Source organism: Danio rerio, chromosome 4 (assembly GCF_049306965.1).
Source record: "Danio rerio strain Tuebingen ecotype United States chromosome 4, GRCz12tu, whole genome shotgun sequence".
Lineage (NCBI taxonomy): Eukaryota > Metazoa > Chordata > Actinopteri > Cypriniformes > Danionidae > Danio > Danio rerio.
This window is the reverse complement of record NC_133179.1, coordinates 29,670,848-29,684,842: the sequence shown is the minus strand read 5'-3', so window position 1 is coordinate 29,684,842 and position 13,995 is coordinate 29,670,848. Positions and strand designations below refer to the sequence as shown.

At 32.0% G+C, this 13,995-nt stretch overlaps 1 protein-coding gene across 3 annotated transcripts in view; it reads right to left on the bottom strand.

Annotated features, from left to right (window-relative positions):
- The window catches only part of cerk (ceramide kinase), a 73,241-nt gene that overhangs the window by 45,365 nt on the left and 13,881 nt on the right, over positions 1-13,995 (bottom strand). For 2 of the 3 annotated variants that reach the window (XM_005168543.6, XM_073946229.1), the window contains exons 2-3: positions 1,634-1,765; positions 1,360-1,482 (exon numbers count right to left, since the gene is read on the bottom strand). In XM_005168543.6, the coding sequence (XP_005168600.2) occupies positions 1,360-1,482; positions 1,634-1,765 (255 nt within the window). 3 annotated transcript variants of the gene reach the window in all.

Here is a 13,995-nt window from a genome sequence, read left to right as displayed (position 1 = left end):
AGTTGTTAATATTAAAATAAAAATAGGCAGTTCCTTATATCAAGGCGAATGTCTGCAGCCCCGCCTCCGTTTTCAGATGTCTCCGTCTTTCCCCATCCACACTGAGACGGGGCAGCTGCGTTTCAGAATGAAAACGGCCTCTCCAGCGTTTTCGAAACGCTCCGTTTTCGGCGCTCGAGAACTCCGGCGTAGTGTGGACGGATGGCGTAACCGTAGCAAAACTTATGCGTTTTCAAACTAAAACGCACTAGTGTAAACAGGGCCTAAATGTTAACTACTACTATTTTGTTAAGTTTGTCCATCTTTGTACAAATTAAGCAAATTTAGCAGCATAAGTACGCGGATCTGTCAATGCTTAATATTTTTTTCTGCTTCTAGCTTACACATGCAGTGACAGCCTGCACTAATTTGATCTAATTTGGATACAGAATTGTTTCTGAACTTTTGAAAAATTATTTAGACTCTTTGGAGAAAGAATCCCAATTTATTTTTCTCCTTTTTTTCATATCACTTTAGACAATTATTTCAGTATTTTTATTTTTTATTTTATTTTTTTTTACAAATTAAGAAGTTATGCGTGTAGTAATGTGTTTGGGAAAGTTAAATATGATGAGTCAAATTAAATCATTTTTAAGACCATTATGATTAAAATTGTAGACTCATAAAGGGCTAAAGGCTAAGGAATTTTTTAAATGGCCCAGATGGAAAATATTTATATTTGCCCTATCAAAATAATAATAATAATAATAATAATAATAATAATAATAATAATAATAATAATAATAATAATAATAATAATATCAAATTAATACATTTATTAATACAATAATACATAAGCAATAAAAAAAATTATTTCTTTGCAAAATAGTTTAAATATTGTGTAAAAACAAGCAAGCTCTACTTGTATCCATACACTTTTTTTTCCAACATAAACTTTCTCTAAAATTAAAAAATAAATAAATAAAAAAATGAACAAATGTTTTACGTATTAAAAACTGTAATAAACTAAATCTATGCACAACATTCTGCCTAGGTCGGTGTCCTCAGCAGTAAATACATGGAGAACTTTTAAACAAATGTAATTGTAAGGAAAATAATTAAACAATTATGACAAAGTTAGAATTGCCTTTTTAAATGTAAAGTTTAAAATTTATTAACATGGATTGTTGGTAATTGTATGGGTTTTGGCCAGACTGAGCAGCAATAAATAAACATAGGAAAATTAAGACCTGTTTAAAATATTTGAGAACTACAACACAATATTTCAGTAAAGTTAAGACTTTTTAAAGGCCTAAAATTTGGATTTTGAGATTTACGACATTTTAAGAACCCTGCATAAACCATGAATTAAGGACGCACTCAATAATGCTAGCTGTTCCTTAATGGTTTGTATCCAGAGCAGGCATAGGGAATGTTCGGAGCATTGGAAAGTCACGTTGCTGCACCGCCAGCAGTGCTGTCTCGTCCTCTCCACATAGTACACTGCAGAGAAACACCAACGAGAGAAGCCGCATTATTATATAAACTAGGGTAAAGGTCAACTGTATGATTGAAATCCGTCTGATAACACAGTAAAGCTATGCATTCTGCAGCTATCAGGGGGGCAGATAAACAGATTACAGTCTGATTGTACCTGTGAAAGCGTGCTGGCAGGAGTCTGTCGGGCTCTGGGGAACTTTCTGCCATTTCCCAGTGTCTTTACATGGGGAGTCATCTTCCTTTTCCTGAACAGCTATAATCTCACACACTGGGACACAATGACTACCTGTGTATAGAAAATAGAGTATAGGGTCACAAAACATGTGAGACATAACAACCCCTGTTGCCTGTTGGTTTTCCAGTGGAATTGGGCTACTTTTGATCTGTTTTCTTTTTTTTTTTTGGACATATTGCATATAATATATTTACCTGAAATTGTGGTGTTTACATATCTACTCAACTAAATGGTATGGCCTGGCGATATATGACAAAAATCTCATATCACAATATATCGCATCCCATACCCAAATAACAAAATATATAGAGCGGGGAAATTCAGTACTAAACACGTTTTTTTTTTCTGAGAACAATATTTTTAAAGGAGCTGTTGACATGGAATTGAACCAGGGGTCCGTTCTTCGTACGTGGATTACTCAGTTAGCTGGATTTGGATATTAACGATTTGACACGATCCAGGATCGTTTCGTTCTTCAAAGCTGATCCGAGAGTTATTGTCATAGCAACAGTTCTGCTAGCTCAAACCTGATCGGAAGCAGGTTCAATTCATATAAACAGGATTAGATCGGGTCAGTTCAAGCAAAGATAATAGAGAAAGTACCGAATTATGATAATTTCTTACAGTAGTAGTTATATACACTTGGGAAAATAGTAAAAAAAAAAACAAAAAAAAAACTATATATATAAAGTTATAGTTATTAATAAAATAAATAAAGTTATATTAACAAAACTTATGCAATCTGCACCCTTGAAATGAAAGCACAAAGAGAAAATTTATTGATATGAACTTTTTAGATCGCTTTAGTACAATTTGTGTATGATAATAGAAATGCAGAATATGTGACTTAAAAAAAAAGCAATAATACATTATTGCAGTCATGAACATGTTTTGACAGTTAATATGCCAGTGATTATGCTTCACATTCACAAAAGTTGCAGACGCCTTTACCAATATCAAAATGCTACAATTTCAAACAGCGATTAAAAAAACGGCTACTGTAATAAAGAAAATATCTTCTAAATGGAGAACTAAATACATTGATATGCATTGAAATACATGATCAATACTCTTGACACATGAAAGTGTAAAGCCTGCAGTTCACAACATATGTGAAAAGTTATTGCGTGTCATATTTAACAAACCGTTTACAGTTAATTTTATGTAATTTTGCTCACATGGATAATTGAATATTAATCAGATGATGTCATTACGTTGCTGTGCTGTCAGCCAATCGTTGCATTGCTGATCATGATTTCGAGGATCGATAGATCTGTCCTTCACAAAACACGCTGCGATCTCAGATCAGTTCATCCAGACATTTTAATCTGACTCGCATACTTGTTTGAAGAACCAAATTAGCCAGAGATCAGTTATCAAGATTAAGAGATCCAGGATCGGCAAAATCATCTTAGATCATTTAAGCGAGGTACGAAGAACAGACCCCAGATTTTGGTAAAAACCCCAAACTACAAACATAAAAATAGAAAGTCTTAAAAAATATTTATTTACATTAGATTTGTTTTCTTTGCATATATGAATTTCTTTGGTAGTCAACACCACCTTTAAAAAAAATGTTTTCTGAGGAAAATGGTGATGTGTTCAATACTTATTTTCCCTATTGTATATCATGAAATGGTACATTCAATGTATATTAAAAGTAAATTAAATTCATGCAAAAAATATTAATAAAAAAAAAAAAAAAATATATATATATCTATATATATATATATATATATATATATATATATATATATATATATATATATTTATTTATTTATATATATATATATATATATATATATATATATATATAAATAAAATATAAATAATATATATATATATATATATATATATAAATAATATATATATATATATATATATATATATATATATATATATATATATATATATATATATATATATATATATATATATATATATATGTATGTGTGTGTGTATGTATATTGGTTACATGCATTTTTACACTTTTTTACATTAAAGAAATGTACTTATTGAATTTGTGATCGTATTTCTCCCTTTATTTAGAACTTTGGGGCAAACTGTTTGATTAGGAATGCAGAAATCTACAGTAAATATTAATGATTAAAACAAAAATTAATGATTACAACACAGAACCTAACTAAATATAGATAAATGCTAAATGTAAACACTGTACTTTCAAGATTTCTCAAAAGGCATCATTTCATGTTTCAGTCTGAAAAAAAAACAGCATTAGCATTTATGTAATATGTAACCAAGGATTTAAGTCAGGTGATTAAGTTATTTTACAGCTTGATTTTCTTTCTCTGAAAGCATTTGGGAGTTTCTTTGGCCATGCTTTGGATCATTGTCTTGCTGAAATGTCCACCCTTCATTATCATTCTGATAATGTAGATTTTAGACTGAAGCAGTCGATATTTATTCACAGTGGCGAAGAGCGAAGGGTTGCTGAAGAACTGCTGAGAGATTTCAGCTACTGTCTGGGCTTTCACTGCCTTTTTACATCTCCCTTTCTTCATGTGTTCACATAACTTAGTGACTACTTAGATTTGTTTTATTTTTATATATTTATTTCCTTAGTTGTTATCAACATCTGGCGAACATTTCAAGTCAACAGCATCTTTAGAGTTATTTATATTGCACAGCCCTAACAAATTTATATTCTACCAATGATAGAAAACTACTAGGATGATTAAACAAAGTAAGAACACACAAGAGGTGCAGGTCAGGAGCCCTGAGAGACCTGTGTGTATGCCTGCAGCCATGTCTGTTTTTACTTCCACAGTAACAGTTGGCAGGACTCTGGGATTTTTGCTTTACTTTAATATTTGTAATTACAAATGAAAATGATTTTTTTATGAAACTAAGTTTACTGCACAAAGTGATGTAAAAGATGTTCAAACAGTTCTTAAAAAAAAAAAAAAAAAAACATCATCACAACCAACTGAAGGGTTTGGTTCATCAGCTATCAATCTTAAGGTAAGAGGGTTTTATTTATGAAAACTGAATGTTTACCATTACCAATATAATGTTATTTAAAATAACTGCATAATGCATTCTATGACTTCAAATATTTATGTTTTAACATGGGAATGGCATATTTTTGAGTTTAAAGATTGGGCTTGTTTTGATTGGCTATTGGCATAGCTTTCAAATTCAAATCCGAGCCGCAGCTCTGCATAGTTTTGTTCCAACTATCAAACACAGCTGATCCAACTAATCAACTTGTTCAAGACTACTGGACACTGGTAGTCTTGAATACCTTGATTAGTTGCATCTGCTGTATATGATTAGGACTGGAACTAAATGGTTTAGAGCTGCAGCCCTAAAGGACTTGGGTTTGAGGCCTATGGCCATTGGGCTACTTTTGTTGTGGCAACCCTGTCTCTTTTAAAACCTGACAGATTTGACAGAAGACCTGAAGACTCTTGAGTGGAATATGTAGAAGTGGAACTGTTTTTTTTTTTTTTTTAAATCCAATTTGTTCATTGTCATGTGCACAGTAAGCAAACGCTTTTCTCTGTACAATGAAATTCTTACTTTGCCGTCCACAGGGAAGTCATAGATATAACATACACATCATACACTACATATAAATATATATATACACACACACACACACACATATATACATAGAAGTGATGGAAGTAAAATTATAAAATAATATATAATATACAATATATAATATATATATATATATATATATATATATATATATATATATATATATATATATATATATATATATATATATATATGTGTGTGTGTGTGTGTGTGTGTGTGTGTGTGAATGTAAATAATATATAATAATATATATTATAACATATAATATTTTTTGTATTCTACTTTTTGATCAGTATTGCAAAATATTTATATTTTTATTTTAATATTTGTATGTTATTTTAGTTTGTTTGATTCGTCTAGCACTGTGCTTTTTATTTGCTATTTATCGTAGCATCTTTTTTCCTCTTATGGATGTCAATGACATTCTTGGACGTCGGTGTCCAACATTCTTCAAAATATCTTCTTTTGCTTTCAATAGAAAAAAGACACTAGTAAAGATTTGGAACCTCATTTTAGGTTGAGGTTGCAGTGTGTATAGCTCTTTATTTCTTCAACAATTCTCTAGTGTTTTACAAGGTAAACTTCGATAAATTTTCTGCAGGTTACTTTTAATGGTTTCAAATAGTCATGACTGTAATTGATTATCACGATATTGAAAACTCATGGTGAATCCTGTAACACTGCGATTTGCAAATGTCAAAAGACTGCAATGTAAATGAATGTCTATATAGACATTTAATATGTGTACATGTGTACATGTATGCAGCTAAAGATTTTGTATTCCCTTCATTTTAAGTGTGTGCCGCACACTATCGAGAATACTGAGCTGACGTTAAAATTAAATCTTAAATGAAATAATTTCTTTCTTGTTTTAAACACAAAGGAATAAATTTTAAAGGAAGCTGGAAGCCTGTTACCAATGATTTAAAAACAACAAATATAATGAAAGTCAATGGTTTCGGTTTTCAGCTTTCTTCAAAATATCTTCCTTTGTGTTCAACCGAAGAAAGAAATTCAAACAGGTTTGGAACAAATAAACGGTGAGTAAATGATGACAGACATTTCATTTTTGGATGAGCTGTCACTAAACACACAAACAAAAAATACCAATGTACATGTTACAACAAAAAAATAATTAAACAAACTCGAAATGCAGTAATTCATGCTCATGTTGTTTGTCACAAAACTATGCAAAGCTACACATTTTGTGAGAAATTCAGTCACTATAATCATGATTTAAAGTTTTTATACTGTTCCATCTCAAAAACCATACAGAATGGACCAAAGATGATGTTAAAATCTATCAGGGTCAAACTTTGAAAAAAAAAAAAGCTTTTTTCCAAACCAATAATTGAGCAACAATTGACCTAAACCAGAATGGTCATGCTGAAGTGGAAGATTAAGAGGCAAACAACTCTCTAAAGTCCACTCGAACACATCCAAAAGACTTTCAAGGATATTAAGGTCAATTGGTGGTCAAATTTCATCCGCAAAATAAAACATTCTTTTGAAATCCTGTAGGATGATTTAAAAATATATATCTAAACAGCTACTAGTGTTTCAATGTATAATGTATAAAAAAAAATCTTCTGAAGTCATAATAAGTCTTATTTTAATATTAGGGGGGCCAAGCTTGCTGCCTCACAAACAGCTCAATGATCACTGCTCAGCATAATTAAGTACACCGATAAATATTTAAATCATTTTTTTAACAAATATAGCTAATCATTTTTGGTCCAATTAAACAAAACAGTTCTATTAAACAGTTATAACCATCAAAATAACAGTTTGGTCAGCTGACATCTTAAGATAAAACATTTAAAATCAAATGAGTTATTGCAAAAAAAAAATAATAATAATAAATTTAATAAATAAATAGAAATAATGATTACAAACTTTCTTATTGCTGGGTTAAATGGAAAGGAATCCGCTGCATAAAACACATGCTGGATAAGTTGGCGGTTCATTCCGCTGTGGCAACCCCGGATTAATAAAGGGACTAAGCCGACAAGAAAATGAATGAATGAATGAATTTTCCTGTTTATTACAATTTTATTTAATATATTCGACTAAATAAATAACATTTTCAGATTTAATAAAATAATATATAATAGTTTAATTTTAGATATTAACATATCTTTTTGGATCTACAAATTTTTGAACTTTTTTTGTTCCAGTTTTTACTTCACTACTGACTCATCTAACATGTACGCACAAATATATTATTGTAAAGCATTATATTTTATATATATATATATATATATATATATATATATATATATATATATATATATATATATATATATATATATATATATATATATATATATATATATATATATATAATATTAATTTAAGAGAGTTCTGTTAGGGATATTTATTCATTTATCTTTTTAATATTGCTGCGTTTTTAATTAAATGCTTTAGAAAAACTTAATTTTTTGAACTTTCGGGATGTTCTGATTAATCCGACTGCTTCAGTTTGTTTGCATTGCAATAGCACACCATGTAAATGTCAGTTTCCATCATCTCTGTCTACATGCAAAATATCTCTAAGCAAATAAGTTTTTTTTTTTTTTTTTTTTTTTGCATTCTGACAGCCTGCGCCCAAATGAGTCTATCTTGTGTTACGTTACATAATGCTGGCTTTTCAGCAAACCCCTGGGAGAGGAAGTTAATGAGGTTTGACCTTATTTAAAAAGATCAGAGAGTTATGTGGATTAGAATTAAAGTATGGCTTCAGAAACTTTACTTAATACTCTGATAAAGCCAGGGCAATGGTTTATCTTCATTAAAACTCCATGACACATTCATTTGAGACATAATAAGTGTTTTTTTTTTTCTCCATTTTTATACAGTCTAATGAAATCATTCACATGCCCAGATGCCATAAATTTAACAGCATCGTAACATGGAAACAACAGCCTGATAAAAGTTTGATGATACTCACATTAGGGAGTTATTGTATAACGAATGAATATTTCATGAGGAAAAAAAGCTGGAATGCAAAGGTGATGCAGTAGAGTTATAGGGTTTATAAGGGACAATTGGATGCCTGTTGCATGTATTCTTGGTTTCCTGCCCATGTTTTAGAATGCATTGACCAAATCTCCAGAATAATAGTCGAAAGACAAAAACAAACAAACACTGGTTTAAAATTCCTTAAGGTCAATGTTTTTGTTATTATTCATTATGAGTTTTGGTTAGTGCAGTACAAGTGTGGGGACAATATGAGAATAGGGCTGGAAAAATCTGACATATTTTATTTTTCCTCATTATACATTGAGATATGAATACAAGTTCACCATATAGAGTGGAGAGCTCTGCTTGGAATGCATTTATTCATTTAGATTAAGCACGATGATTCTGTAGGCACACTCAACAACAACCAAAAATGTTAGTGAACTAACTTAATTTAATTAAGAAAAACTCTTCTACAAAGGTGTGTTATTTCAACCTTTTTCTCCTCTACACATCTATAATATATATTTATTTATGGCCCATTTCAACTGAATGATACAGTATGGGTAACCTTTATCAGGCTTGGGTTTCCACTGCCAAATGGATATCAATGATCGTGAGCGTAGTGTATGACAGAAAGTTTCAGACGAAGTCATACTCGCTCAAGGAAATGTCAAAGTAAAGCTGTTAAAGTCGTTCACATATCATATGAGAAGCACTTCTCACAAAACTGATGCTTTATACACATAAATACTTTTAAATACATAAATACCTTTTTGTAAACGGAATTTGATTATAACTAGAGATCAATGATAGGGCAAAATAGCCTACTGCAACGCCTGCAATTATATGAATTCAATAAATAAATGCAACATATATAAATGCATACAGACCCTTACAGTCTCAGATTTGTTACCAATCCCAGAAAAACTACACACAGCATACATTTAGTCCTTATTTGGGTTCAAAAACAACACGAAATATAGCCCACAGTCCGAGCAAACTTCTCATTTGCATCTTTAATCTTTACCAGCACATGTAACCTCTTGTTAGAAAGTAATTCCGTCATTCCCGAGTTCATAATGGTTCATAATAGGTGATAATAATAGTTAAACATGGTAGTTTGTTCATGTTGTAGGTTGCTAAAAGAATCATTTGCTCCTTTGCTTTTTCCGGCTTTTCCTTTGTTTTTTTGCGCTTTACTCTCTGAAATTTCTGAAAGGATTGGATGTCAGAAGCCATTTAAAAATCATGTGCAAGTTATTATCATCAGCTCACGAAGTTCGTCATTTCCAATATAGACACGCGGTGAGCTCTCTGGAAAAAGTGAAACCACTCGCATTTTTAGACGGCCTCGTAAAACAACAACAGGACACAGCAGATTTTGTTCTTCTTGGCTTGGTGGCTGTTCATCAAGATGACAACAAGGTTTGTTTGAGCTCAGGTCGACCATGGCTTATAATTATATGTATATATTATAAAGGTGTAATGTCTTAGCTGTGTTTTTAAAAATGGCGATTCCTTTGTTTACATTCTTATGCTTCTCCACAAGCAAGTGACATATCTCTGTAAAACAATAGCATTCAGCTGCGCGTCTAGATCCACCGTTTGGTCGTGCTAGGCTTTACCCTTTGCAAAGGGTACCCAAAAAGTGGTACAGTACGTTTCGCTTTTTGGTACCCTTTGACAGTGGAAACGGCCATAAAAGCATACTGAACCGTACCTTACCTTACCGTACCACTCAGTGGAAACAGGCCATTACAAATTTAAAGCAAGACTGCATCCGGAGATATTAAGAGAAAATGCATCAAAACCTGACATTCACACCTTGCTCTATCGTACTAAGGGATTTCTTGTATACAGTTTGTAAAATGCTTTTGTTTATTCAATAGTAAGCTCAAATATGATGTAGACAATGAGAAAATGAGTGTGAACACATAAAAACCAATGCATAAATGAACTATAAAACCAACTAAAAACAACAATGTGTCTCGGCTTCTGGAAATGTATGTTAATATCAGCTGGAAAAATAATGGCATTTTGAATCAATAGCTACGTATCCATCCACTTTTTCTTAGATATGCGCATAAAAACGCTTGATGAAAATAACAAGATGTGCATACATTTTGAAAAATGCTCATGAAAACATATGCGCATAACTGAGAAGGATAAACTTTTTTTTTGATGAGAAAAGATGCGCATAAAAAATATGTCAAGCGATTTTGTTGTAAGAGATCATTTGATGATTAAAATATGTGCAAACGGTCAAGCCAGCAGGCTGACCACATTGTTTTGGTCATTCTAAATTGGCTTAACCATTTCAATAAGTGTTATCATATTATTATGACCTCTAGAATCAAGAATGTTTGTGCTCCGTGACTCATGCCTCCACTGTGCTTTCACTGCATGTCAGGATTACCTTCAGAGGCACAAGTGATTTATTAAATAAAGAAAAGATTCATGCAGCTTCTCCTACCGCTGCAAATTCCCTTTTTACTGGTGCTTTTTGGCGCCAGATAATCAGGAAAAGTCAGTTTTGTTAGCTTTGTCTTGTTGGATTGAAACGCAGCTTTGTTCGCTTATTTTTATTTCATTCCAGTTTTGCATTTAAAGTTAATTCGCATTTTTGGATGGACACATAGCTACTGACCTTGGTCATTGGTGTTAATGCATGTTTTTTTCTATCGCATGAGATGCAAACACCAATTTTGAATAAAAATCAACATTACATCAACATGACTGTACTGTTTGCAGATCACTAGAGAACTACACATCCACCACTGAACTGGACCACAAATACTATCATGCACCTGACACACACATCAGTTCCTCATTGCCCCTGATTACCCCATACCTGCCAACACTCCTGTTTTTTTCCCGGGAGTCTCCTGTATTTCAGACCCATCTCCCGTTTTGGTCTGTCTCCCGGAAAACTCCCGGAATTCTACCCCTTATTTTACAAGTCAACAAGAGTAAAACCGTTGTTTTAACATTTCTGAATCTATTCTGGTTGAGCAACAGAACTGATGCTAATGATCTAATCTAATTCAATGATTTGTGATTTTTTTAACCAAGCTAAACGTGCTTCTGCCAGATCTGGAATGGATTAAAAAGATGGCAAAACTTAACTGTTTAACTCTAAGTCACTTGTAAACTGTGCCTATTTTCAAAAAGAAAGAAAAAAATGAAATGATTCTTTAATTGTTGGTTACAAGGTTACTCAGCAGTTCTAATAACACATTTAACTACCATTTGAGATTTCATATTTTTAGCCAACTTCTCAATAAGATGAAAACCCATGACTTGAGGCAAACCAGTTTGGGGCAATTTGAATGTGTGCAACACTTGAAGGGAAAAAATCATTTAACATCCACACATTTCTGATTGCATGGATTTCTAATGTAAATGGTAGGGTTTTGCTTACAAAAGTAAACTTGGGTAGTAAAGAGAATTGAGAAAATTGAATGAGAATCTGCTAATAACTAACAAAATTATCATATAATCATTTAAAAACTATTCACTTCATTCATTTATCTAAAAGTTCTCCCACAAACAGTTTTTTTTTTAATATTATTATTATTATTATATCAAGTAACAATGCAGGCACAAATTTGATTGCAAGGCTTCTAATTGTTCTCATTATTGTTAACTTTTGTAAATGCTAATAAACAAAAGCAGTTAACGTGATGGGGGATAGAGGAAATACAGAACAATAGTTGACATTCCAGGGGTCTTTGACGGTTATATTGCAAGCCTCTCTCTGCTAAACACATTATGTTACTAACATCATCCTAAAAACAGCAGGCGTGTAGAACTATACACGACTCCACAGGCTGAGATCAGCCAAATATGGTTTGGCGAGCTACTTTCAATCAAACAGCATCACTCTGTTCCAAAGCCTACTGAGCTCCATAATTAGACAGTATCTTTAGGCATTATAGGCTGTTCAAAACAGCAGGAAGCAAAAATATGTTGCTTCAAATGATGGCTTGTTTTTCATGGTATAATCTGCTTACATTCTTTTTTTTTTTTTTTTTTTTTTTGAAAAGCAAAACTTGAATGCAAAGCTTTTCTTTTAACTCCTGTTAATTACATTAATTTCCTGGAAAATGTAAATTGCTTTAGATCAGTGGTTCTCAAACTGTGGTACGCGGGCTTCCTCCTAGTGGTACGCGGAGGGACCGCTGAATAATGAAAGAAACAATGAACACTTTTAATCCTTTAATGCGTAATATAACATCGATGTGATCAGCATTGGCTGTTTTGTGAAGCGTACGATCACAACGCTGTGCTTAGAATGTTTATTTTAGTGCATTGTGTCATAAGGTGTTATAAATCATTTCCCGAAGTTTAAAAATTGATTCTGAAGCGTGATTTGACTGACATGAAAAGTAGCCAATCACAGTCGACCTTGTCTAGTTGCGTGAAACGTAAGGGCGGTAGAAAGGCTTTCTGTGTTGCAGAGACAGAAAAAACAACTTAAAAACAAATGTTTTGTTGGATTAATGCTTCTCGGATGTTTTCACTATAGAGATGTCTAGCAGAGTAATTAAACCGCGGACATATTTCCTGCCTATTTGATGATCTACAAACACGTTTCGCTCTCCGACAGCCAGTCGACTCGTCTCTGACCTGTCACTCCTCTAAATACAGCTTTTTTTTTGGAGCGGGAATGGAGGTATTGCGCAATTACTCATTTCTGCAAATGTGGCGAGTGCTTTATTTAAACACGAGAGCGCATTCATGTACGCAAATCGCAAAAACAGATATGTGAGCTCTTAAATAGGCTTTTTTTCCCCAAATTAACTGCAAGTGCTCTCATGATTGCCCGTGTGCTCAGATTGAATATAATCGCGATCTGTTCACTATTAAAGTAGACATTATTTATCTTTGTTCCTTGACTAAATTTAGTCAAAAGTATTCAAAGTTATCAAGTATTTAGAAATAGATTGATACATGATCGATGACAATGCTAATGGTCTTCTTATTTGGCTGTGTTGTGAAGTGAAACTTACTTTTGTCAAAGGTGTATTTTTTTCTTTTTTTTCTTTACGAAAAATTAATTATGCTGGAAACGTTTCTGGATGGGGTATTTGTGTGATTTATACATTTAGCTGTATTGATCTGTCTTAAAGCATTACAGGTCAAAGCAATCCGTTGTTACTTATTGTTTATTTATCAAAATTAACAATAAGGCTCTTAAAGCACTCGCACTGATAAATGTAGTGTTGTCATATTTCAAATACCTCAAGTAAAATGAAGTCATTTGTTTTATTAATTTTTTTTTTTTTACTGACAGTGTACTTGTATTTTTTTTAAAGTTTCTATTTTAGATTAGGTTAAATGTAAAATAAAATCTACATGTGATGTACAGCTTTTTAAGAAACAAATTTGCCATATTGTAAAGAAAAATAGTGTAAAATATGTAAATAAAAGGCTAAATTTAAATCTTTTTACCATATACTTCATTTAAACCTTTCAAAGCTTGTAAATATCGTTTAAAAAAATGGGCAAAAAGTGTCTCTATGGCCTTAAAGATTATTTGGTAGTTTTACCAGTGCTATTGAAAAAGATTAATTGTCATGAAAGGAAAAATCGACCATACTTTCTTTGTTAGTGCAATGTCCTATACATGTAGCTTTGGGATTTAAGCAATTAAACCATTCAATCAGGTTTCCACGTAAAAAAGTGATTTCATAATGAAAATCAGATTTTTTTTTTAGATTTTTTTTTTGTCCAAAAGTAACCAACTA